This window comes from Lepus europaeus, chromosome 13, assembly GCF_033115175.1.
Source record: "Lepus europaeus isolate LE1 chromosome 13, mLepTim1.pri, whole genome shotgun sequence".
NCBI lineage: Eukaryota > Metazoa > Chordata > Mammalia > Lagomorpha > Leporidae > Lepus > Lepus europaeus.
The window spans coordinates 29,310,724-29,334,899 of record NC_084839.1 but is presented as its reverse complement, the minus strand read 5'-3'; the positions used below and the strand labels follow the sequence as shown (position 1 = coordinate 29,334,899).

The 24,176-nt window shown below is 49.2% G+C and overlaps 1 protein-coding gene across 2 annotated transcripts in view; it reads right to left on the bottom strand.

The window, feature by feature from the left end:
- The window catches only part of LTBP1 (latent transforming growth factor beta binding protein 1), a 445,454-nt gene extending 423,872 nt beyond the window's left edge, over positions 1-21,582 (bottom strand). For both annotated transcript variants that reach the window (XM_062209234.1, XM_062209235.1), the window contains exons 1-2: positions 21,125-21,582; positions 20,136-20,206 (exon numbers count right to left, since the gene is read on the bottom strand). In XM_062209234.1, coding sequence (XP_062065218.1) covers positions 20,136-20,206; positions 21,125-21,582 — 529 coding nt within the window. The remainder of the gene's footprint in view (positions 1-20,135; positions 20,207-21,124) is intronic.
- Positions 21,583-24,176: the final 2,594 nt, after the last annotated feature.

The following is a 24,176-nucleotide window of genomic DNA, read 5'->3' as shown; positions in this document are numbered from 1 at the left end:
CTCTGTGCCAAACACCAGTTCTTCTAATTCTTAATTGATCTAACAGATAAGAGTTCATTTAAAATAATATTAGCAACACTGTTTTCAACAATATACTCCATGTGTACCCAAGATTATGTATAAGAAATGAACTAACGCAATGTTATAAGGGATAGCAGGGAAGAATGAGGATTATTTTATTATTATTATAAGGCACTCATTCTACCAACGCAGTGGCACGATGTTATTCTAAAGTGAACTTAGATTAGTTGTAAATGATATTGCAGGGGCCAGCGCTGTGGCACAGCGGATTAACGCCCTGGCCTGAGGTGCCGGCATCCCATGTGGACGTCAGTTTGAGACTCAGCTGCTCCACTTCCCATCTAGTTCTCTGCTATGGCCTGGGAGGGTGGCAGAGGATGGCCCAAGTCCTTGGGCCCCTGCACCCATGTCGGGGACCCTGAAGGGGATCCTGGCTCCTGGCTTTGGATCAGCGCAGCTCCGGCCGATGCTCCAGTTGGGGAGTGGGTCAGCAGATGGAAGACCTCTCTCTCTGCCTCTCCTCTCTCTCTGTAACTCTGACTTTCAAATAAATTAATTAATTTTTTAAAATGATATCGCAGGCCGGCACCGCGGCTCAATAGGCTAATCCTCCACCTGCAGCGCTGGCACACCGGGTTCTAGCCCCGGTCGGGGCGCCGGATTCTGTCCCGGTTGCCCCTCTTCCAGGCCAGCTCTCTGCTGTGGCCCAGGAGTGCAGTGGAGGGTGGCCCAAGTGCTTGGGTCCTGCACCCGCATGGGAGACCAGGAAGAAGCACCTGGCTCCTGGCTTCAGATCAGCGCGGTGCGCCTGCCGCAGCACACCAGCCACAGCAGCCATTGGGGAGTGAACCAACGGAAAAGGAAGACCTTTCTCTCTATCTCTCTCTCTCTCACTGTCCACTCTGCCTGTCAAAAAAAATGATATTGCAAACTCTTGGGCAACCACTAAAAAAAAAGTACAAAAGAAAGAAAAGTAGAATTGATATACAAAGAGAGGAGAGAAATTAGAATCACATAAAATGCTCAATCAAAATCACAGAAGATGGAAAAAGAGGACAAAAGTAAGAACAAAAAACAAGGGCAATGAATAAAAAACAGCAACAAATATGGTAGATTTAAATCCAAGTTTATCAACAATCATTTAAAACATCAATGATCTAAACATAACATCAAAAGAGACTGTCAAAGAGTATCAGAAAGCAAGACCCAATTATATGTTGCTATTAAAAAGCCACTCTCAGTATAAAGAAACATTTAGATTACAATAAACGAATGGAGAAAGATTCAATGCTAACACTAATCAGAAATAAGAGTAGCTACATCCATTTCACACAGACTGATTTCTGAGCAAGTAAAGTTATTACTGATAAGGTTATCATTAGAGAATGATAAAAGGATCAATTCTCCAAGAAGATCAACCTTTAAGGTACAAGCACTTAACAAAGCATCAAAATTTGAGGCAAAGACTGGTAAATCTGCAAGGAGAAATAGTTGAATCTACCATTACAGCTGGAGGCTTCAACAGCCTTTTATCAGATAATAGATCTGCAGGCAGAAAAATCAATTAAGGACATAGCTGGTTCAACATCACCACCAATTCAACTGGATATAACTGACATCTCTCTACCATTTCATCTGTTTCTCTCAAGCCAACATAGAACACTCCCCAAGAGAAGCCACATTCTAGGTCACAAAACACAGCTTAACAAATTTAAAACAGCAGAAGTCATTTCATATCTGTTCTCAGAACACAATGGAATTAAACTGACAATCAATAATACAAAGATAGTTGGAAAAAATCTCAAAATACTTGGAGATGCAGCAACATACCTCTAAATAAAGCAGGAGTCAAAGAAGAAACCTCAAGTGAAATTTAAAAATATTTTTTGGGGCCGGCACTGTGGCACAGTGGGTAAAGCCACCACCTGCAAGGCTGGCATCCCCCATGGGCGCTGGTTCGAGTCCTGGCTACTCCACTTCCGATCCAGCTCCCTGCTAATGTGCCTGGGAAAGCAGAAGATGGCCCAAGTGCTTGGGGCCCTGCATCCACATGGAAGATCCAGAAGAAGCCCCTGGCTCCTGGCTTTGGCCTGCCTCAGCCCTTGGCTGTTGCAGCCATTTGGGGGATGAACCAGGGAATAAGAGATCTGTGTGTGTCTGTGTGTGTGTGACTCTGACATTCAAATAAATAAATAAATCTTTAAAATAAATAAAAATGTTTTGACCAAAATGAAAACAAAAATACAACCTATTGAAATTTTTGGGATGCAGTGAAAGCAGGGTTTAGAGGGAAATTTATAGCAAATGAATGCGTAGATTAGAAATGTAACCTGGGAGGCAGCAGGTGGTGGTACAACTACTAGGGTCCCTGCCACCCAGCTGGGAGATCCAGTAGGAGTTTCTAGGTCCTGGCTTCAGACTGGTCCAGCTTCAGCTGCTACAGGTATTTGAGGAGTGATCTTCACTCTTTCAAATAAATAAACTTTTTGTTGTTTTTTTTAATGTAACTTTTATTTTTTTATTTTACCAAGGACATCAATGATCTCTATGTTGAAAATTACAAAACACTAAAGAAAGAAATAGGGCCAGTGCTGTGGCACAAGGGGTTAAAGCCCTGGCCTGCAGCCTTAGCACCCCATATGGTCACCAGTTTGAGTCCCAGTTGCTCCACTTCTGATCCAGCTCCTGCTAACACACCTGGACACAGAGCAGAGGATCCACCAAGCACTTGGGCCCCTGCACCCACATGGGAGACCCAGAAGAAGCTACTGGTTCCGGGCTTAGGATCAGCTCAGCTCCAGCTGTTGCAGCCATTAGTGGATGGAAGATTCCCTCTCTCCCTCCCTCCCTCTCTCTCTCTCTCTCTCTGTAACTAAGTCTTCAAATAAACAACAACAACAACAACAACAAAAAACTAAGAAAAAAAAGAAAGGAAGGAAGAAAAGAAAGACACAAAAAATAGAAAAATCCTCCATGTTCACGAAGGAGAATCAACATCATCAAAATGTTCAGACCACCAGAAGCAATTTACAGATTCACTGCATTCCCAATCAGAATACCAACAACATTCTTCTCAGATCTAGGAAAAAAATGATGCTAAAATTCATATGGAAACACAAGAGACCCGAATAGCTAAAGCAATCTTATATAACAACAAAAGCAAAGCCAGAGGCATCACAATACCAGATTTCAAGACATACTACAGGGCAGTTATAATCAAAAACAGCCTGGCACTGGCACAAAAACAGACACGCAGACCAATGGAACAGAATAGAAACTCCAGAAATCAATTCACACATCTACAACCAATTTATCTTTGACAAAGGAGCTAAAACCAATCCCTGGAGCAAGGACAGTTTCCTCAGCAAATGGTGCTGGGAAGACTGGTTCTGTGTATACAGAAGTATGAAACAATACCCCTACTTACACCTTACACAAAAATACATTCAAAATGGATCACAGACCTAAGTCTATGACCCAATACCATCAAATCACTGGAGGACATTGGGAAAACTCCACAAGATATTGGCATAGACAAAGACTTCTTGGAAAAGACTCCAGAAGCACAGGCAATCATAGCCAAAATTGACAAATGGAATTAGATCAAACTGAGAAGCTTCTGTACTAAAAAAGAAACACTCAACGAAGAAAAGAGGCAACAAAGAGATTGGGAAAAAATATCTGCAAACTATGCAACTGATAAATGATTAATATCCAGAATCTATAAAGAGCTCAAGAAACTCAACAATAAAACAATCCAATTAAAAATCGACAAAGGACTTGAACAGATATGTTTCAAGAGAGGAAATGCAAACAGCCAACAGACTCATGAAAAAATGCTCAGGATCACTATCCATCAGGGAAATGCAAATCAAAACCACCATGAGGGCCAGCGCCACGGCTTACTAGGTTAATCCTCCGCCTGCGGTGCCGGCACCCCCGGGTTCTAGAACTGGTTGGGGCACCGGATTCTGTCCCAGTTGCCCCTCTTCCAGTCCAGTTCTCTGCTGTGGCCCGGGAAGGCAGTGGAGGATGGCCCAAGTCCTTGGGCCCTGCACCCACATGGGAGACCAGGAGAAGCTCCTGGCTCCTGGCTTCGGATTGGTGCAGTGTGCCAGCCATGATGGCCATTTCGGGGGTGAACCAACGGAAGGAAGACCTTTCTCTCTGTCTCTCTCTCTCACTGTCTAACTCTGCCTGTCAAAAAAAAAAAAAAAAAAAAACCCACAATGAGGTTTTCCTCACCCCCATTAGAATGTCTCTCATACAGAAATCAACAAACAACAAATGCTGGTGACCATGGTGGGGGAAAAAGGTACCCTAATCCACTGTTGATGGGAATGTAAACTGGTGCAGCCACTGTGCAAGGCAGAAATCTGAATATAGACCTACCACATGATCCAGCCATTCCACCCCTGGGAATTTACCCAAACATAAAGAAATCAGCATATGAAAGAGTGATCTGTACCCCCATGTTTAGTGCAGCTCAACTCACAATAGCTAAGATACAAAAACAACCCAGAAATCCGTCAACTAAAGACCGGATAAATAAATTATGGTATATATACACTATGAAATACTACAAAGCAGTAAAAAAAAAAAATGAAATCTTGTCTTTTGGAACAAAATGAATGCAACTGGAAACATTGTACCCAATGAAATAAGCCAGTCGGGAGAAGACAAACACCATATGTTCTTTCTGATCTGTGGTAACTAATAGAGTACCTAAAAGGTAATCTATAGGAGTGATTCTGACTTTGAGAAGCGATGATTTTAAACAGCCTTTGTCTTGACTGTTGTTATTTGAGAGAGAGAGAGAGAGAGAGAGAGAGAGAGAACGCTCTTATCCACTGGTTTATTTCCCAAATACCTGCAACAGCTACACATGGAACAGACCAAACCGGCAGCCAGGTACTCAATGCAGGGCTCCCACACTGAGGGCCAGGAGCCCAATCACCTGAGCCATCGTGGCTGCCTGCCAGGGTCTGCATGAGTGGGAAGCTGGATTCAGAGGCTGGAGCTGGGCATCCAACCCGGGCACTCTGCTGCAGCATGCGGGCAGCTCAGCTGCCAGGGCACATGGTCAACAATAAAATGATTACTTTTAACCAGCTACTGTTATTATGACAATACTGATAATTTAAGAAAGCATGCACCCTTCCTACTGGTACAGGAATAGATAGCTTTAAAAGATCAAATTTCCTTTAATCCTCAGGCAAAAGACCTTTCCAGTAATTTACCTTGTAGAAAGAACAAACATATACATACTGGGGTAAATAGTCCCTATTTCAGAAGACAGACAAGTAAGCTGTAGTCCTCCTTCAGCTCTTTCTACAAAGGGTCCTGGTCTTCTAATAGACCGTTCCTTTCCTAAATACACAGCTAATAAGAGCGTGTGTCATTGCTGAAATTCTTGACTGGGCTCTTTCCAAACATCTGATGCATTCATTCCTCCAGTGGCTCCCAGGACTGAGCCAGCATGACCTCAAGGAAGAGCCGAGCAGCAGGCTCGTCCCCTCTCTGCCTGCATGTCCTGATCTTGACACAAGGAAGCATGTGCCTGCCAAAGCGGAGGACACGCTCTGGACAAGAGCTTGCTCCTCACTTCACTTTGCACTACATTAGGAGCAATAATCGTGCCTGCCTCTACAACAAAAAAAGTCACAATGGCTCCTTCATTCACTTATTTCCTAACACCTTTTTTATCATTCCTTGCCTTTGACATCATCTGTTCCAATTCCTGCACTTGAAAGCCAGGCCTTCCCCCTCCCCACCGCCCCTGCAGCAGGGTGGATCCCTCAGCTGAGTGCTGGTGAAAACCACGGGTCTACCCCTGAGGATTCCCACTGGGGAAGCACGTGGGAGGCCTCGCACGCTGCATCGCTTACGCACCAGCAGGGCAGTTCCGGGGAAGGGTCTGGGTATCATACCTGGATAAATGCAGCTTTGAGGAATACAAAGAAGCATGCTGTAACTCTCCATATTAAGGAACAGACTAGAAGCAGTTAGACTTGAAGTTGCAACACTCACATTTATAGGTGGTAAATGGTTTCCTTGGGGATCACAGCATACAATGTGTGTCAGCGTGCACGGCTATCAGTGCTCAGAGCCCAAGGTTCCCATGGGAGAGCCACATAAAACAGATCCACGCTTTACACCACACAAACTCATCCTGAAGCAAAAATGAGGGGGAAAACCCCACAAGCCTCTCATCACATGGGAGGTGACTTCCCTGGCTCCTTCCTGCAGCCATAAGTGACCATGGTGGGGAGGAGGGATGTGCAGAGGAGAGGGCTCAGCCAGAGGGGTGGTTCTCAAGCCGCACTGCTCAGCATCCCCCAAACGCAGCAGGTTCAAAGGCAGACTACTGGGCCCAGACCCAGAGTTCCTGGTGCAGAAGGCCTGGGGTAGGGCTGGTGAATTTGTGTTGCTAACAGGTTCACAGGTCAGGCTGATGCCTCTGGTCTAGCGTCTACACCCTGAGAAACCAGCAGGCTAAATGTCTGCACCACAGGAAGAAACAGGGAAAGAGCACGGATACACAAACCCTAGCCTTACAAACCGCAGCTAAAGAAAAGCATGTTCTAATATCTATCCTCTTGTAACAAAACACACTGCTGAACGCCACAGTCGCGGTATCCACTGGTCAAATGGACTTCAGCTGGCCTGCCAATCGGAAATAAATTGACACGTAACGTTTATTAATCCAGAAACCTCACGGAGGGACTATTGTACACACAGAACCGCAGTGCAGGCAACTTCCTAACGGATAAAAAAGTAAAACAAAATTCAGTCCCTGACTTTCATTTACTTATCATCTGTATTCTTTCTCCTCCAGGTACTAAGAGACTCTGAACTAATTTAACGTAACTTCTCCCTGTCACAAAATGTAAGAAACGAGGCTCTTTTGAAAGAAGTTATTTCTATCTTTACCTGCACTTGACTCTTAGGAGAAAAAAGCCAGTCACTAGGGACAGGGAAGGGAGGAGGGTTAGCGTAGAGGAAATTCTGTCTTACTTACTTTCAAACCCGTTCCTAGGAAGTGTCCCAGAAACACCATGAGTAACCTTGACGGTCAATATAAAGACCTAACACGCATGGTCCTTACTCAACAAAAACTCACTGAGGGGCAGCGTTGTGGTACGGTGGGTTCAGCTGCCACCTGCAAGACTGGCATCCTGTACCAGAGCACCAATTCCAGTCCAGGCTGCTCTGCTTCTGCTCCAGCTCCTTGCTAACGTGCCTGGGAATGCAGTGGAGGAGGATCCAAGTACTTGGGCCCCCGCCTCCACTTGGGAGACCTGAAAGAAACTCCTGGCACCTGGCTTCATCCTGGCCCAGTCCTGGCCATTGTGGCCATTTGGGGAGTGAACCAATGGATGGAAGATCTCTGTCTCTCTGTGTCTCACCCTCGTTCTGTCTCCCCGCCTTTTAAATAAATAATTTTTTTAAACTCGTTGAGATGGGATGGGTTTTAAGCATTCAATTTTTCAAGACACAAAATACACCAACACATTATAGAGAAAACATTCACAAAACAGCCATAAAATAGTATTAATATACCATCTTGTATCCACAGGGCTCTTTGGTGAAGCATTCTTTGCCTCATTTCATTTGATCTGTGCACAGAGGGGAGGGGAACCCATGGTTAACCCAACTGAAAATGCAACGTGGGGGTTGGGGGTGGGTGAACCCAACTCCTGACAGCATTCAACTGTACTCTCAGAGAGTTCCCTCCCCCTGGAAGCCATCCTATCTGCTCTGTGAATTTTCCATAACCACCAAACCAGACAGTTTTCCTGTTAGTTTCTAAATGAATAAACATTTCATTTTTTACTAATCAGTAGGTTAGGGTCCCAACTAAGTTGGGCTTTTTTTTTTTTTTTAGATGAAATAGCCTTTATTTTAATTTTCTTACTACCTATTCCTGTAACCCTTGCTGACAACCCGAGAAAAATGACCTGTGTCCCTAGCCCACCCCCGCCTCAGGATCTCTGTGCTGTTTTATTGGCCTAAAAGGCTTTCCTCCCAGACCCTTTCATATCGCACAGCTCTCCCAAGTCACTTCCTTAGAGATAACTTCCCTGACTGCCCCTCCCCCACCCCAGCCCCTCGCAGCCTGTTCTATTTCCTTCACAGTCCTTATCTGTGTACCAGAACCTGGTACACAGGAGCCTGGTGAAGTGCAACAAATAGATCCATTCATTCATTCATTCCAGAAAGGACTATATAGTTTGCAGATAGTGAGGACAGGTAGCTGTGCCCCCTCTCCCCGCACAGAGCCCACTGAACCTGGGAAGCCAGACCCACACACAAATAACTGCGACACAAGGGGACAGTGTGAAGACAGAAGAGGATTTGGCTGCCTAATTCTCATACAAAAGTAGCGGAGTGGATAATTTTTCCCCCCACAGAAGGCTGAGAAAAGTCTCGGGAGTTAATTGGACTCCCTGAAATTTCACAGCCAGTGGCCACCCAGGAGTCTCTCCCTCTTGACTGAATGCAGCAAATGATTTATCAAGGTAAGGTGATATGTCAAGGCCCATTTAAATCACTTCCACAATATACATATTTGGAAGACGCTAATTGTTAGCTATCTCCTTGATGTGGTGGTAAAATGAAATGCGTATGGGTAAAAGGATGAAGGTTTTGCTACTTGACAGCAAACAATAAAATGAGGTTTGGACAAGACAATGAGGCTGCTTGAAATAAAAAAAATATTGGGGCCGGCACTGTGGCGCAGTAGGTTAATCCTCTGCCTGCAGCGCTGACGTCCCATATGGACGCTGGTTCTAGTCCTGGCTGCTCCTCTTCCAGTCCAGCTCTATGCTGTGGCCTGGGAAAGCAGTAAAAGATGGCCCAGGTGCTTGGGCCCTGCACCCACATGGGATACCTGGAAGAAGCTCCTGGCTCCTGGCTTGGGATTGGGGCATCTCCAGTCATTTTGGCCATGTGGGAAGTGAACCATCTGAAGGAAGACCTTTCTCTCTGTCTCTCCCTCTCACTGTCTGTAACTCCACCTCTCAAATAAATAAAACAACAACAACAAAAATTGTAACTGTACAAAGACAGATGGTCCTTATTGTTCTATTTTCTTTATTATTATATTTTCCTCTGGTGACTTCTCATTTCTCCTTTGTGAGAATTTCCATTTAATTCACTACGAAAATCCCTCTGACATGGCCCTTGTAGGCACTTGCTTCTCACCTCTGAGTGACTGATCACATAGGCTCAGTGAAGCTGCCCACATCACCTCCCTCTAATCCATGTTCCCATCCACTGACCAAACCCACCTTTCCTCTGGCCCAGCAGAACCCAGGGCATGTATTAAAAAACCAGCCTATCCATCTTCTAATTTACACAACACCACATTTCGCAAACTGTTTACTTACACCCATGCCAACAATATTACTCAAGTGTGGTGGAGTACAAAAACCACAGGGAATAGTGAAGTTGGCCAAGGGCAGTATTCGGGGATCTAAAATTACAGGGAAAATCATACACCATTCACTGTACTTAGTCCCAAATCTCTATCAGATGATGTAGAGCAGGAATATTCTAAAATTGGCAGGGAGAAAGGAAAAGTCGTCTTAAGGCTTGGACCATGCCAGGGCGGCCTTGCAGGGAGAAGGCAAAGGGTGCCGTGCCCTTGCAGAGCTAACATTATCACCAAGGGGGAGCCCACAGCATGAATGTGGGGGTGAAAAGCAAGTGGGAATTATTGCCACAAGGTAACAGCAAACAAAGGAAAGAGAAAGCAGAACTCTTTGTACAGTAGTGGGAAGACAGCACTGACAACACAGGGAGAGCAGAGATGTTAGCTCAACCCAGTTCTATTTGACCCAACTAGCAATTAGCGCAATGCAGAGGGCCTGGGTACTTAACACAGGGAACACCTTGCTTCCCAGGAGCTCAACACTGATGAGGAGACACAGGCTTCTTCCCCATGGCCTGGCCATATCCACAGCCAAGCAAGATTGAAATTGGGATGCTTGAGAAACACAGACGGCTGCACCTGTCACCTGGAGACACATAGTGGGGGGGGGGGGCATTGTAAGAAGCAAGGGCACGCTAGGAGGGGCAGTTCAGAGCAAACAGGAGCTCCCCAAAGCTCATTTTGTGGGGGCTCTGCTCTCCATGCACTTTTCATATATTACCCCACACAGGCCCCCAGCAACCTCAGAATGTTGCCAGAGACCATCATTATACCTGTTTAGCAAATGGCATGAACTTAATTAACCTTGACCCAGGTTTCACAGCTGTCAGCAAGGGCCACACAGCCAGCAAGATGACAGCCAAGACAGGAGCACTGCATTCTAACCCCAAAGGCCAAACTTCCAACCACAGAATTATTATTGCCTTTAGTTCAGTGCAAGCCAAACTGAGATCAAGCAAAGGGAGGAAAAGAGGGCAGGCAACAAAGATAGATAAGGTAGGAGGCTGGGGCCAGCAGGTTAAGCTGCTGCCAGCAAAGCTAACATCCCATGTGGGCACCGGCTCAAGTCCCAGCTGCTCCACTTCCAGTCCAGCTTCCTGCTAATGTACCTGGAAAAGCAGGGGAAGATGACCGAAGTGATTGGGCCCCTGCCACCCATATGGGAGACCGGGAAGGAGCTCCTGGCTCCTGGCTTTGCACGCTCTCGCTCTCTCTCTCGCTCTCTCACTCTCACTCTCGCGCGCTCTCTCTTTCCCTTTCTGTAACTCTGTCTCTCAAATAAAAAAAAAAGATCTTTAAAAAGGTAGGAGGGCAGGGTAGGTAGTCATAGCATTTCTTTCATGTCAGCATATGACCTTGGGTCTAAACGACACTGGATACAGTCTTGTTATCCAATAGGCTGTGTCGGTATGATATGTTCAGCCCCTAATAATAAGCAGGGAGTCAGCACTGTGGCATAGCAGGTAAAGCTGCTGCCTGCAGTGCCAGCATCCCATATGAGTGCTGGTTCAAGTCCCAGCTGCTCCACTTCTGATCCAGCTCTCTGCTACGGCCTGGGATGGCAGTAGAAGATGGCCCAAGCCCTTGGGCCCCTGTAGCAGCATGGGAAACCCAGAAGACGTTCCTGTCTCCTGGCTTTGGACCAGCCCAGCTCCAGCCATTGCTGTCATCTGGAGAGTGAGCCAGCGAATGGAAGACCTCCCTCTCTCTCTCTCTCCCTCTCTCTCTTTCTCTCTCTGCCTCTCTGTAACTCTGCCTTTCAAATAAATAATTAAATCTTCAAAAAATAAAAAATAATAAGCAGAGCATTAAGTACAGCTCTGGTAGATTCTTCTATAAGTTCAAAAAAAACCATTTGTGTCACACCAACAAATTATGTACTTTTTCCCACACTAAGAAGGCAGAACTCATCATTAGTAAAGATGCATTTAGAGCAAAATAAGGCCATGTTGTCTCCCTCATCTATAAATCACGGAACTTTATTACCATATCAGGGAGCTTTTAAAAACACAGCCCTGACAGCTAGCTGTGAGGGTTATTATTTTCTGTGTTTTTGAGTATTTAAAATGTTTTAAAATCCTATGGACGATGTGATGCAGGCATCCTATATTAGTGCTGGCGATCCAAATCCCTGCTAATGCACCTGAGAAAGCAGCAAAGGATGGCCCGAGTGCTTAATATCCTGCCACCCATGTGGGAGACCCAGAGGGAGTTCCTGGCTCCTGGCTTTGGCATGAACCAGCCCTGGCCAATGAATCCATTTGGGATGTGAACCAGCAGATGCAAATCTCTCTCTCTCTCTTTCTCTCTGTCTCTCCCCATCTCTCCCCCTCTCTCTGTAACTCTTTCAAATAAATGGATCTTTTAAAAACTTGTTTGCAGGCCGGCGCCACGGCTCACTAGGCTAATCCTCCACCTTGCGGCGCCGGCACACCGGGTTCTAGTCCCGGTCGGGGCACCGATCCTGTCCCGGTTGCCCCTCTTCCAGACCAGCTCTCTGCTGTGGCCAGGGAGTGCAGTGGAGGATGGCCCAAGCCCTTGGGCCCTGCACCCCATGGGAGACCAGGAGAAGCACCTGGCTCCTGCCATTGGATCAGCACAGTGCGCCAGCCGCAGCGCGCCTACCGCGGCAGCCATTGGAGAGTGAACCAATGGCAAAAAGGAAGACCTTTCTCTCTGTCTCTCTCTCACTGTCCACTCCGCCTGTCAAAAAATAAAAAATAAAATAAAAACTTGTTTGCAATTAAAAATAAAATATTTTGTTAAAAAAAAACACCCTGTTGCAAGGGTTTAAATTTTTTAAAAAGAAAACTTAATCACCTATGCATCATTAAAAATGTTGCAAATTTCCAACTCCTGTAGAACTACAGACACTTAGATACAAATAATTCAACTAAGGAAAAACTAAATCCCCAAATGCAACATACACACACACACATATTCTATTCAAAAGTGTGCTAACCCAACGTTGAGAGGCCCCTTGCCTTGCGAAGTCTCTCCAGAGTGTTAAGTGTTGACCTTAGCTTGTAAATTCCCACACAAGAAATATTGCCCAGGACTGGGTTCCTTCTGGATCCAGGTCTCCCGACTTGGGCCTTCTCTCTCAGTACCAGGCCAGTGAGGCATCTTTATCAGTTCCTCCGGTGATGCTGCTGACAGTCATGTTCAAGAATCACCAAGCCGGGGGCCGGCGCTGTGGTGCAGCACGCTAATGCCATGGCCTGAAGCTCTGGCATCCCATATGGGCGCCGGTTTGAGTCCTGGCTACTCCACTTCTGATCCAGCTCTCTGCAGGGGCTGGGAAAGCAGTGGAAGTTAGCCCAAGTCCTTGGGCCCTGCATCCACGCGGAAGGCCTGGAAGAAGCTCCAGGCTCCTGGCTTCAGATCAGAGCATCTCTGGCCATTGCGGCCATCTGGGGAGTGAACCGGAGGATGGAAGACCTCCCTCCCTCTCTCTTTCTCTCTCTCTCTCTCCTTCTTTCTCTGTGTAACTCTGACTTTCAAATAAATAAATAAATCTTTAGAAAGAAGGAAAGAAGGAAGGAAGGAAGGAAGGAAGAAAGGAAGGAAGGAAGGAAGGAAGGAAGGAAGGAAAGAAAAAGAAAGAAGGAAGGAAGGAAGGAAGGAAGGAAAGAAGGAAGGAAGGAAGGAAGGAAGGAAGGAAGGAAGGAAGAAAGAAAGAAAGAAAGGAAGAAAAAGAAAGAAGGAAAGAAGGAAGGAAGGAAGGAAGGAAGGAAGGAAGGAAAGAAAGAAAAAGAAAGAAAGAAAGAAGGAGGGAAGGAAAGAAGGAAGGAAGGAAGGAAGGAAGGAAGGAAGAAAGAAAGAAAGAAAGAAAGAAAGAAAGAAAGAAAGAAAGAAAGAAAGAAAGAAAGAAAGAAAATCACCAGGCCGGCACATCATTAGGGCCTAGTGACATCAATCAGAGGCATGACCGAAATCACTGGAGGCCACTTCCTCATGACTCCAGGTTCACCTGGGGCAGCCAGCGCCCCTGCACTGGGGAAGAGGCCAACTGCATCCCAGGACCCAGACTGTGCAGCACAGATGGAGTCTAGTGCCCAGGGAGCCCCACCTCCGCCACCCACATCGCAGCACCCACGCGCTCCGGTTCGGAGCCGAATTGTGCACTCCCGAAAGGACAGCCTGAGTCCCAACAATGAGCTCAAAACGTGGCCTGATTTGGAGATGGGGTCTTGGCAGAGGTATCAACTTACAATGAGGTCACCAGGGCATACAAGACAGGGGCAACGTGGGCTCAGAGCCAGCCACACACAGAGAGAGGACCATGCGCGGAGCCACAGGGAGAGCGTGGCCACCACGCAGCCTTCAGACTGCCCCAGGCAGGTCCTCCTCACAGTCCTCAGGGGAACCGCTGGGTCAACACCTGGATTTTGGACTTCCAGCCTCCAGAACTGAGAGACAAAACATCTCTGTTGTCCTAAGCCACTGGTCTGGGGTATTTTGCGACAGCAGCCCTCGCAGACCAACAAAGCTTGGAAAAATGTAAGGCAAATGTAGGCCGTGAAAACCGTTCACAGTGAGGGCAGTCAAGAGAGTTCTGAAACCATGGCCTCGAAAGAAAGGTCACATCCTCCTCGGATGTCCAGCAGCCTGGGCCAGCAGAAAGAGCCACCAGGCCTGGGGTGGGGTCTGAGCACCGCGCCCCAGGCAGAAATGGGATCTCCGGGTGTGGAGATGAAGCAGGCACCCGTGGCCGGCTCTCGGGCACCCTCACCCACGGGCAGCTCCTCAGCGCAGGCTCAGATCGGGATCCACGTCCAAGGGCGGGTGACACCAGCTTCACGCTGCCAGGCCGCCCCAGCTCGCGGCGAGGAAGGTCTTGGAAGCACAATCTGCATTTTAGGAAAACTGGACTCGGGCTCCCACACGTGTTGGAGTCTGTTTGGAATATCCAAGACAACAAATAAGCAGGTCAGAAACAGCAAGACCCTGCGGCTGCCAAAGGTCCTGTCAACAAGTCAGGTTTCCTGAGGGCCGAGGAGCCTGCTGGGCAGGGAGAGCTTGCACACGGCCGCCAGGCCTGGAGCGGGCAGCGAGCTGAGGCTGGCCACCGGCTGGAGGAGGGCTTGCCCGCCGAGGTTTAAGTGCGATCGCCCTGCACAATTTATGGTCCCGCAATGTTTGTTTTAACTAGTGTTGAGAACACATATTTGACCCAGTGTGAACTTGACCTCTGGGTCCCTCTCCCTTCGCCGGGCTGTCTGTGCTGCACGACACAGATTTTCCAGCCCATCCTCCCACCCCTGCTCCCAGCACTGGGGCCGGGGCTGGGGCACCCTCGCAGCAGCTGCCATGGAGAACCTCCCTGCAGGTCTCCTGGCAAAGCAGCTGTCAATGGCCATAGCAGGCCTACGAAAAATGTGTAATCACGCTGGGCCTCGCTCCCAAGAGCGGACAGCAGGACGTCGTGCCAAAGGGACAGCAGATGGCCCACGCGGGTCCTCTTGGTCACCCATGCTCCAGCTGTATGACACCTTCCCAAGATGCAACTGCTGCAGCGCCTGCAGGCAACGAAGGGACCCACCACGACACCTCCACAGACAACCGAGGGAAAATCTCTGGGGCTAGGTTTCTTTTTTTCCCCAAAGCAGCGTGGGCGGAATGCCAATGGAAAAGCAATGGAATATCGATTTTCTGTTTCTTGCTAAGGAGAGAACAAGTCATTTGATGTGCCATGAGTTCAGTGAGTAAAAACAGACCCTGTACTCCCTACAGCTGGCTGCGTTTCTCCTCTATTCATAGAACCTGGCACAGGGTAAAAGCTAAACAGATATCCCTTATGTAAATGAAAGAACCATCCATGCATTGACGGAGGCATGCAATGCGCCAGGCCCCAGCGGCGGAGTTGTGTCTGCCATCTTTCCCCTTCCCTACACCTCACCCGCCACTCGGGCCTCCGTCTCCACCCTCCTTTATTCTTTTGTGTTGTCTGCTCCCATATCAGTCTCCCCTTTAAAGCTGTGCCTGCTGGCAGGGTCTCTCTCTGGCTTGCACTTATCCTAAAAGGGGGACTAGACGGTTGGAAGAACCAATGGGAGGTGGGAGGCAGGTTGAGTTTGGACAGAGGATAAAACTGCAAAAATCAAGGAGAAAACGTTACACATTGAGGGTTTAACGGACAAAGTCCCTAAGCACCAAAGCCCTCTTTAAAATGCTAACTCTTTGGAAAGAGAAGAGACGTGGTACCATCTCTTGAGACCAAAGACAGCACTAGCCACAGACATGCAGTATTAATAACAAAGATGACACATTCCATGCTATTATTTCAATTCCCAGAAAGCCACACACAAACGGTGTCTGGGAAAGCAACAGTACCACGCAACCGGGCACCCGTGCAGAGGCACTGGGCGGCTGGAGGCCGGAGACCACCTTGGCAGATGCACATACCCACCCTGTGGCCCTGTGTGAGACTGCTTGTTTTACATTTCTCTGATTTGCAATTTAAGGCTCATTAAATCTTCAGTCCTCAGAAGCATTTGCCCATAGCCCTTTCTAAATTGAGTTTCAATCAAGGAAAAACAATCCAGGCTGGCTCAAAGGGACACGTTATTTGCTTCACTGGATTAAGTGAACACATTCACTCTCTTACGTGAAAGTGCTTTTTTACATCCATTGCACTTGACCTATGGAAACTGAAATTCTTCAGCTACACCCTCTAAGTTATCTTCAAAACACGATGACAATTAAAACCTACCCTGAATTATACATATAAATGTACATGCACATTTTATGATGACTACTGTCTTAATGGGAACTTCACACTGAGACCTGTTTGGGTTTTGTATTCTCACATGTAATAAACCATGCCCAAGTGCAGCTGTCCCATCTTCAAATACTAAGGAAGAGACAGGGGAAGGAGACCACAAATCAATCTATTTTGCCACCTAAATTATCACTGCTATTTACCAAAGCAGTTAGAGTAACCAAAATTCGTGATGGGATTCTTTCCATTCAATCGACAAATACTTCAGGCAGTATTTTTCCCACTAAGCAGCAAGTTTTACATAACACACACACACACACACACACAAAACACATACTTTTGTCTCTTTTAAAGTTCTTTTTAAATAAATTGCTTAAGGGCACAAAATAACTCAAATTACTTTAAAGCTATATAGATGGAGCATCCCTAATCCAAAAATCCAAAATCGGAAACTTTTCTGAGCACAGATACAATGCTACAAGTGGAAAACTCCACACATCACTGCCTGTGATCAGTCATAAACTGCAGACTCACTAAAAATGTTGTGGAAAACTACCATCAGGCCATGCGTATAAGGTATGCATGAAATGCAAATGAATTCCATGTTTAGACTTGGGTCCCATCCCCACCATATCTCATTATGTAGAGGCAAATATTCTAAAACCCAGAGAAATCTGAAATCCAGAACACTTCTAATAGTGAACATTTTAGATAAGGGACACTTTCCTGTAACACAAAAAGTTGTAAGTACACATACTTCTTTTTAAAAGGCCAGTGAGGAAACATATACAAGAAAAGAAGAAAACCAAGTGACAGACAAATGGAACAAGGATTTACTTGGCTTGATCCAAGACCAAATTCTAAGAGTTCTTCTGGTTTCATCCAGACTTTCATACCAATTCATTTACCTTGATACCTGCCAAAAATCCTAAAAGGAGGCAAGTTTTGGCAAAGACATTTTTAGATGGGAAAATACAGGATCAGGGAGGTCAAGTGTATTCCCCAAGACCACAGAGCTAGTAAGGGTTTAAGCATTTGAACTTAGGTCTTGAGAACCCAAGGCCAGGGTCTTTCCCAGCATCCCACTTCTCAGCCATGGATACCAGCCTCACAGCATCAGTGGTAACCTTGGTGCTGCCAATGGCAAGCAGTAGGTTTCCTTATCTCTCTGGAGCTCTCAGACACCCACAACACAAGTCCCCCAGTGAAAAGACTCATCTTATCATACATGGCTTTGGATTGGGCACTGGTTTGAGTTCTGGCTCCAATTCCAAGTTCAGCTTCCTTCTAATGAACACCCTTGGAGGTAAAAGGTAATGGCCTAAGTCACTGGGTCCCCGTCACCCACATGGGAGACCCAGATTGAGTTTCCAGATCCTGGCTTCAACCTGGCCTAATCTTAGGCGTCGTAGGCACTTGAAGAACGGACTATTCAGGAAATGGAACGTTTCTCTCTCTTTCTCTCTCTCTCTCTCTCTTTCTCCTTTCAGAAAGATTTAAAAACAATTATTGCTTAAGGGACTTGTGATTTAATCTTCTAGCATTTGTGTCTGAGTTAGTTTGTCAGACTGGACAGTAGAGGAAGGCTAATCTTTTGAATGTCAAAACCTTAAAAGTCAGAGTGATGCTGCACTGTTTAGAAACCCAGTGCTGTTATAGGCTGCCTCCTAAAATCTGGAAGTAAAACTTTTTCATATACTTGAAAGGTGAAAGGCAGAGTGACAGAGAGGGAGCAGGGGAGGGAGGAGGGAGAGAGATCTTCCATGTGATGGTTTACTACCCAAATGTCTGCAACAGCGAGGAGCCCAGAATTCCATCTGGATCTCTGCATCATGTGGGGCCCAAGCACTTGAGCCATCATCTGCTGCCTCCTAGGATGCATCAACAGGAGGATGAATCAGAAGTGAAGGAGGGGCCGGCACTGTGGCGTAGGGATAAAGCCACCGCCTGCAGCGCAGGCATCCAATATGGGCGCCGGTTCTAGTCCCAGCTGCTCCTCTTCCAATCCAGCTCTCTGCTATGGCCTGGGAAAGCAGTGGAAGATGGGCCAAGCCCTTGGGCCCCTGCACCCATGTAGGAGACCTGGAAGAAGCTCCTGGCTCCTGGCTTCAGATCAGCTCAGCTCCTGCCAATGCAGCCAATGGGGAATGGAAGACCTCTTTTTTTTCTCTGCTTCTGACTCTCTGTAACTCTGCCTTTCAAATAAATACATCAATCTTAAAAAAAAAAAAAAAAAAAGGAAGGGAGGGAGGGAGGGAGGGAGGGGAGAAAAGAATAAGGTGTGAAAGAGCCAGGACTCAAACCAGCATTCTGACATGAGAAGCATTCACAGTGTGCAGTGGCTTAGCCAGTTGCACTATAACACCCATCCCTGGAAGGCAAACTTAAACCGAAAGCTGGAGGCATCTGTTGTAGAGCATCCCTGGGTCTCCAAATCCCCAGACAACCTGAGGATCCCTGAGGGGCGCCACCCTGCTTTCAGAGACAGCACTCATTGCATCGTTTGTCAAGCAGACTCTGGAAAGTCTGACAGCATCCTCTCCAACAGAGTCAAGGAGCACCCGTCTATCTGCGAAACCCTGTCCTGTATCTCTTAAGCTTTACATAGCAATATCCTAGTGCAATGGTGCTGGCCCGGACTGGTAATCCCCACCTCACAGGCAAACTGGATCACAGCAAGCTTGGAGCAGGAGTTACTGGGAGGAGGGCAGAGTTGTCATTTGACCGGAGCAATGCTCAACTCAAGAGAACTGAGATACATCTCTGTCAGGTGTAATCTAAGAAGAGTTGAAAACCGATTTACCCTAACAAGCTTCAGCCCTAAGCATTTCTGACCTAGCTTTGTTTGCTTGTTTGTTTGTTTCCATAATCAGGAGGCTGTCCGTATCAGCCAATACCCCTCACTCATCAAACGTGGACACTCCTTTCAGTGACATTAAAGCCACCACGTCACAGTCCATCTGTTCCCTTCAAGGACTAAAGGCATTTCTTCAAATAAACGAGACCAATGGAACGACTGTAGCCAAAACTGTTTTCACTCATCCGCCAGCATGGTGCTCAAGGCAAGTTGCTAAAATTCATTCATTAGGCTGAACATCCACAAGCAGCTGACATTTGGATGATGCCTGTCCACGTGGTGATGGCTCGAGCTCCACGCAGAGAACTTCTAAGGATGCTGACCTTGTTCCAAGGGGAAAGGAGACTCCTTCGTTTCCAATTAACACCAGACTTAGCACCAACTTTGGTGGAGGAGCCTCACAAGACATTTTAACTTAATCCTTTGCTTCACAATGCACGGAAGGAGCATTTGCTCAAATCCGTGTGCACCAGGAGTACACGTTCCTAAAACAGCGCTCAGCAGCACAAGAGCCGTGTGTCCTTAGGCACTGCAGGACACCCCACTTCCCCCCTCTGGAGAGTGGGACCCTGGTGGGTTCTGGGAAGCCGTCAGGCCCCGAGGATGGAAGATTCTGGTGGCTATTTTCAGCAAGCCTTTAAAGCTATTGATGTATTGTTCCAGAATAGGGCCCCCTACTTCACATTCCTCCCCCGTCATCATCTTAAAGAATGTTTTCCATTTGTTGGTATCATGTTTAAATCCATTGTATTGGTTCTGCCATATGGCCCATCCTCAAATGGGAATGACTGCTCCCTAGCTCTTGAGTCACAGGTGTGACACAGTGATTAATACCTCTGCTGAGTGCAGGGGAATCTTGGCTATGCAGCATGGTTCCATGGGACACACTGCTGCTGGCACTGATCCTGCCATTATCCCAAGCCAGCCCTCCCTGGTAATTACGAAGGCTGCAAGAAATAGGCAGAATGTATTTGGGACTCCAGCTTCCCCAGAACAGCATCAGCCCCTTCCAGGGACCTCCAGGGGACTCCCCCACCCCCATGCGGGCAGCCCCACTTGGCCTACTATGTAGGACCACCAGAAGCATGGCGACTTACGTTTGGTGCACCTCTGCGAACCAGGGGCCTTACTCCAGCCGTGGCAGCACTGCCCGCCACAGACATTGACCCTGAAACAAAGCAAGACCCCTGAGTGGAACAGAAGCAATGCTCCCCACAGAAGAACCCAAGCTTCCAGCAGGTTCCTGAGAGACGGGCCGCCCGCCTGCACATTCCTCCGGATGAGTGAGAGTCCCAGCTAGTACCCAGGGTGCCCGAGACAAAGCTGCCCAGGCAGAAGGGAAGAGCGTAGTCAGTCCCACAAAGCCTGGGACTAACCTGGGAGGGGAGGCGGGGGTCCCAAATAAGTGGTTCTCTCAGAGCCAAATTGGCTGCTTGTCTTTTATCTGGGCCCATCTTAGAAGTTCAGAGACCAGGTGTGCAAAAACAGAGTGAGGATACACCTCCTGGGACCACCCCCTTGAAGGGAAAAAAAAAAAAAAAAAAACACCAAGTAGGCAACCTGTGACTCACAGGAAGGAGGGAGGCGCAGGGAGCAATGCCATGAGAGCCCAAAAACAAACTTGGCAACTTGGCAATCAAACTTGCACCGACGCTAAGACCCCTGCCCCCGCCCCAGGACAGCAGCCCCTACAGGTGCAGGGAAGCCCAAGAGCACAATTTCTAGATTGCTGCAGAGGTAGGGGCTGCGTCTTCGCAGCTAGCCTCCCTGAATGCTTTTTTTTTTTTTTCCATCAGCTACACCAAAATTAAAACTGAGTTGCAAAGGTAAGTTGCATTGATGCTGCGGGACAGAGCTGTACTGACTTCAGGTTTACGCCCATCTCCTGCGCGGGGCGTGCACGGAGCACAAACGCCTTCTGCGCCGGCCCGCAGCTCGGTAACAATGCACGGCGTCCTGGAGGTCCACAGAGTGCCCGCCGCCCCGCGCTGCGCCCCTCCCGCGGCGCCCCAGGGTGCGCAGCAGCGGGAGGGGGGCGCCGGCCCCGACCGCGCCATCCCCGCACGAGGGAGGGGTGCGGGCTTACCCCTGCAACTGCTGCTTCTGGTGAACCTGCAGCCTCGAGCCGCCGCCTTGGGTCTCCGGCGGTGCTTTGGGGCGCACCGCTTGCCTGCCGGGCTTGGCGAACGGGGCAGGCGCCGGGTGGCCGCCGGGCTTGGGGCGGAGCTGCCCGCCGGGGGCCCCGGCACGAGCGGGCTCCGGCGGCGGTGCCCGGAGCCCCTGCAGGGCCGCGCCGCCCTGCTGGCTGGTGCGCCGGGTCCGCTCCGAGGGGGCGCCGACGGCCGCCGAGCTGCGGCTGTACCTGGCGTTGAGCGCGACGTTGAAGGTCCGCGATCGCGGGGGCCCGCCCAGGGGCAAGGCGCCCGCCGCCAGGCCGGGGCCCGGGCGCACCACGTACGTGATCCTCCGCACCCGGCCGTGTGCGCACGACGCCAGCAGCCCTGCCCAGAGCAGGAGCCCCCACCTGAGCCAGGCCCCCGCCATCGCGCGCCCTCCGGCCCCGGCCCCGGCCCCCGCCCGGTGCGGCCGCCCTCGCCCTGGCCCTGCGCGCTGCCGAGAGCCGGTGGGAGGCGGGGAGGAGGCCAACGAGGTGGCGAGAGAGAGAAAGAGAGAGAGAAGAGAGGAGAGCGCTCTGCGGGCGGCTAAGCGGCCCCAGACCCCGGCCGACTGCGGCTGGGAGGAGGAGGGGGCGGGCGTGGGGGTGGGGAGCGCGCAGCCGGGCGGCGGGGGAGGGGCGCGGGCCCCGCAAGGTGAGGGTCCGCAGCGAGGGGCCGGCGGGGGGCGAGGCGGGCGCGAGCGCGCGGGACGCTCGCAGGCAGCCCCGGCCGCACAGTCTTTAAAAAGTTTCTCTCCCGTGGAACCCAGTGTCACATCCGAACAGCCAATCTCCGGCAGACGTGACGTCAGGCAGTAAATCCTAATTGGGGAACGCGTGCGATGAGCCCGAGAACGCGCCGCCACCCTCCCCATCCATGGAGACGGCTCCTGCGGGCCAGGGAGCCAGGTTCCCCCGCTCCTGGCCCCCGCAGCCCCGGAGAAGACAAAGACCGAGCACGGTGCGCTCCCTCTGCGAGCCCCCCAGGGGACCGCCGGATAGCGCGGGCGTTTTCTTCTCTTGCGGGAAACCACCAAGCCAGGTCCCAGAAGGGACTGCCGCGTGCGCCGGGCTCTCGCTCCGAGAGCCTTCAGGTGGTTCTTGGTGGGCCTGCAAGCCCCCGGGGGACCGGCACCTCGAACTGTGCGCTCTTGGGCTGCAGCCTCTGGTACCCGACTCCTGGCATGGCAGGTGCACGAGTGCGGGGCTGGCGGCAGGGGGCGCCCGCGTAGGTGGGGAAAACCGCCGCCAGATACCGCGCGGAGGCAGCCCTGCCCTTGCTCCTAAGGCCTTTAGAAAAAGGACGCAGATTCGGATCCTTGACAACCCCAGGCCATTATTGGTATTAAAAAAAACAAAAAACAAAAAAAAAAAATCAGTTCACTGGACCCCCGGCTGAAAGGTCACTAGGCGTGGAGGTGACCCACGAGCACATGCAGGGCCACTGCAGAACGTTCCCCAGGACCGAGGCCCTCGGGGTCATGGTGCCCTTTGAGGAAAACCGTGAACTAACGGCATGCCAGTATTCATTTCTGGCAATCGAATTTAAAACAATGTCACCAGCAGAATGCATGATTTTATTATATCAATGCAATGAAAGCCGGTGACCATACCAGACTTTTTTTTTTTTTTTAAGCCTTTAAACTAAGAATAATGGTCCATTTCCATGGCTTTGGTTGTTCTCATCCATATTTATTTGCAGTTGATCCTTTTGTTTTCTTATCTGCCTGCATTGGCTAATAGTTGTAGCAGGTGACAATGGCTTGGGAAGTATTAATGGGAAAAAAGCATTTCCAGTTGAGGAAGCTTAATCCATGCATCTATTTTGTTTTCTGTACGTTGGAGAAAGACCTCCAATATTTGGCTAAAGAGGACGTCAGTGCAGCTGCCTGAGCACCAGCTTCCTGTGAGAACACAGAGCCACTGTCATACAATAAATACTACTGGACTGGAGAGAACACAGGCAGTTCACTTCTCTGAACCTCGGCTTCTTCCTCCATGACACGGAGAAGTTGGATTAAAAGTCTCTTCCAGCCCCAGCAATCTGCAGCTCTAAGAGCATCCAGGGTCCCACTGGACAGGAGCGTTCCAGGTCAGCCTCTGAGCGTGGCCAAAGTGAACCAGCTGAGAGAGCGGAGGAAGGAGGAAGCCAGCGGGAGAAGCTGCCTCCAGGCACTGGCTTCTGCTGGCCCACAATGCAGCATAAGCTAATAAACACCCACCAAGTGCCTACTCCCTACTCCCTGGAGTCCCCGAGGCGGCCCCTCCCAAGATGAAGGGGATCCCAAGGCCCAAAGCCTTTGTCTCTGAGAAGCTTCCTGTTTGGTTAAGGAGACAAGATATAAATAAACGAACGCTTAAAAAAGAGAGAGAGAGAGAAACACTTGGCGGAAACATAGGTGGAAGCAGTTCCAGAAGACTTGAGACTCTGTCTGAGATCCTTGTATGAAGGCAGGGAGAAGACCTTCACCATGCTCCTTGACTCTGCAGGAAAATGTTTGCTACCATCAAAGATACGCAACGCCACGTCCCTTTCCCTTGACCCAAACCAGTGCCTGGATGGGCATTTCACACCAGTGTCCATCCCAGTGGCAACTTCGGACAGATCACGGTCAGATCTCTGAAACACAATCACAGGAGAAGTTTCCGGTGTGACTGCCAGTCCCATCCCTAAGGACACCACCATTGATATGGAAAAACACGCATGAGCAAGCAGGCCCACACTGCAGTTGGGTGAGGCTGGCGGAGTCCTGCTTCCCCCCATATGTCTCGTGGTATTTACACAACCAGCAAGATAATCCTTGAGAATGTGCTATGCACCCCCACGTACTACCATATGAGATGATGGCTCATCTAAAACACTGAACTCACTATTCTGAGAGTGAAAGCCCAGTTTCCGTCAAGCATAGAAACCAGTCTTCGCCAAGACTAGACCCACTGTAATGCCGTGGATCCTGGACCCGATCCCCCCTCACCCCCCCCA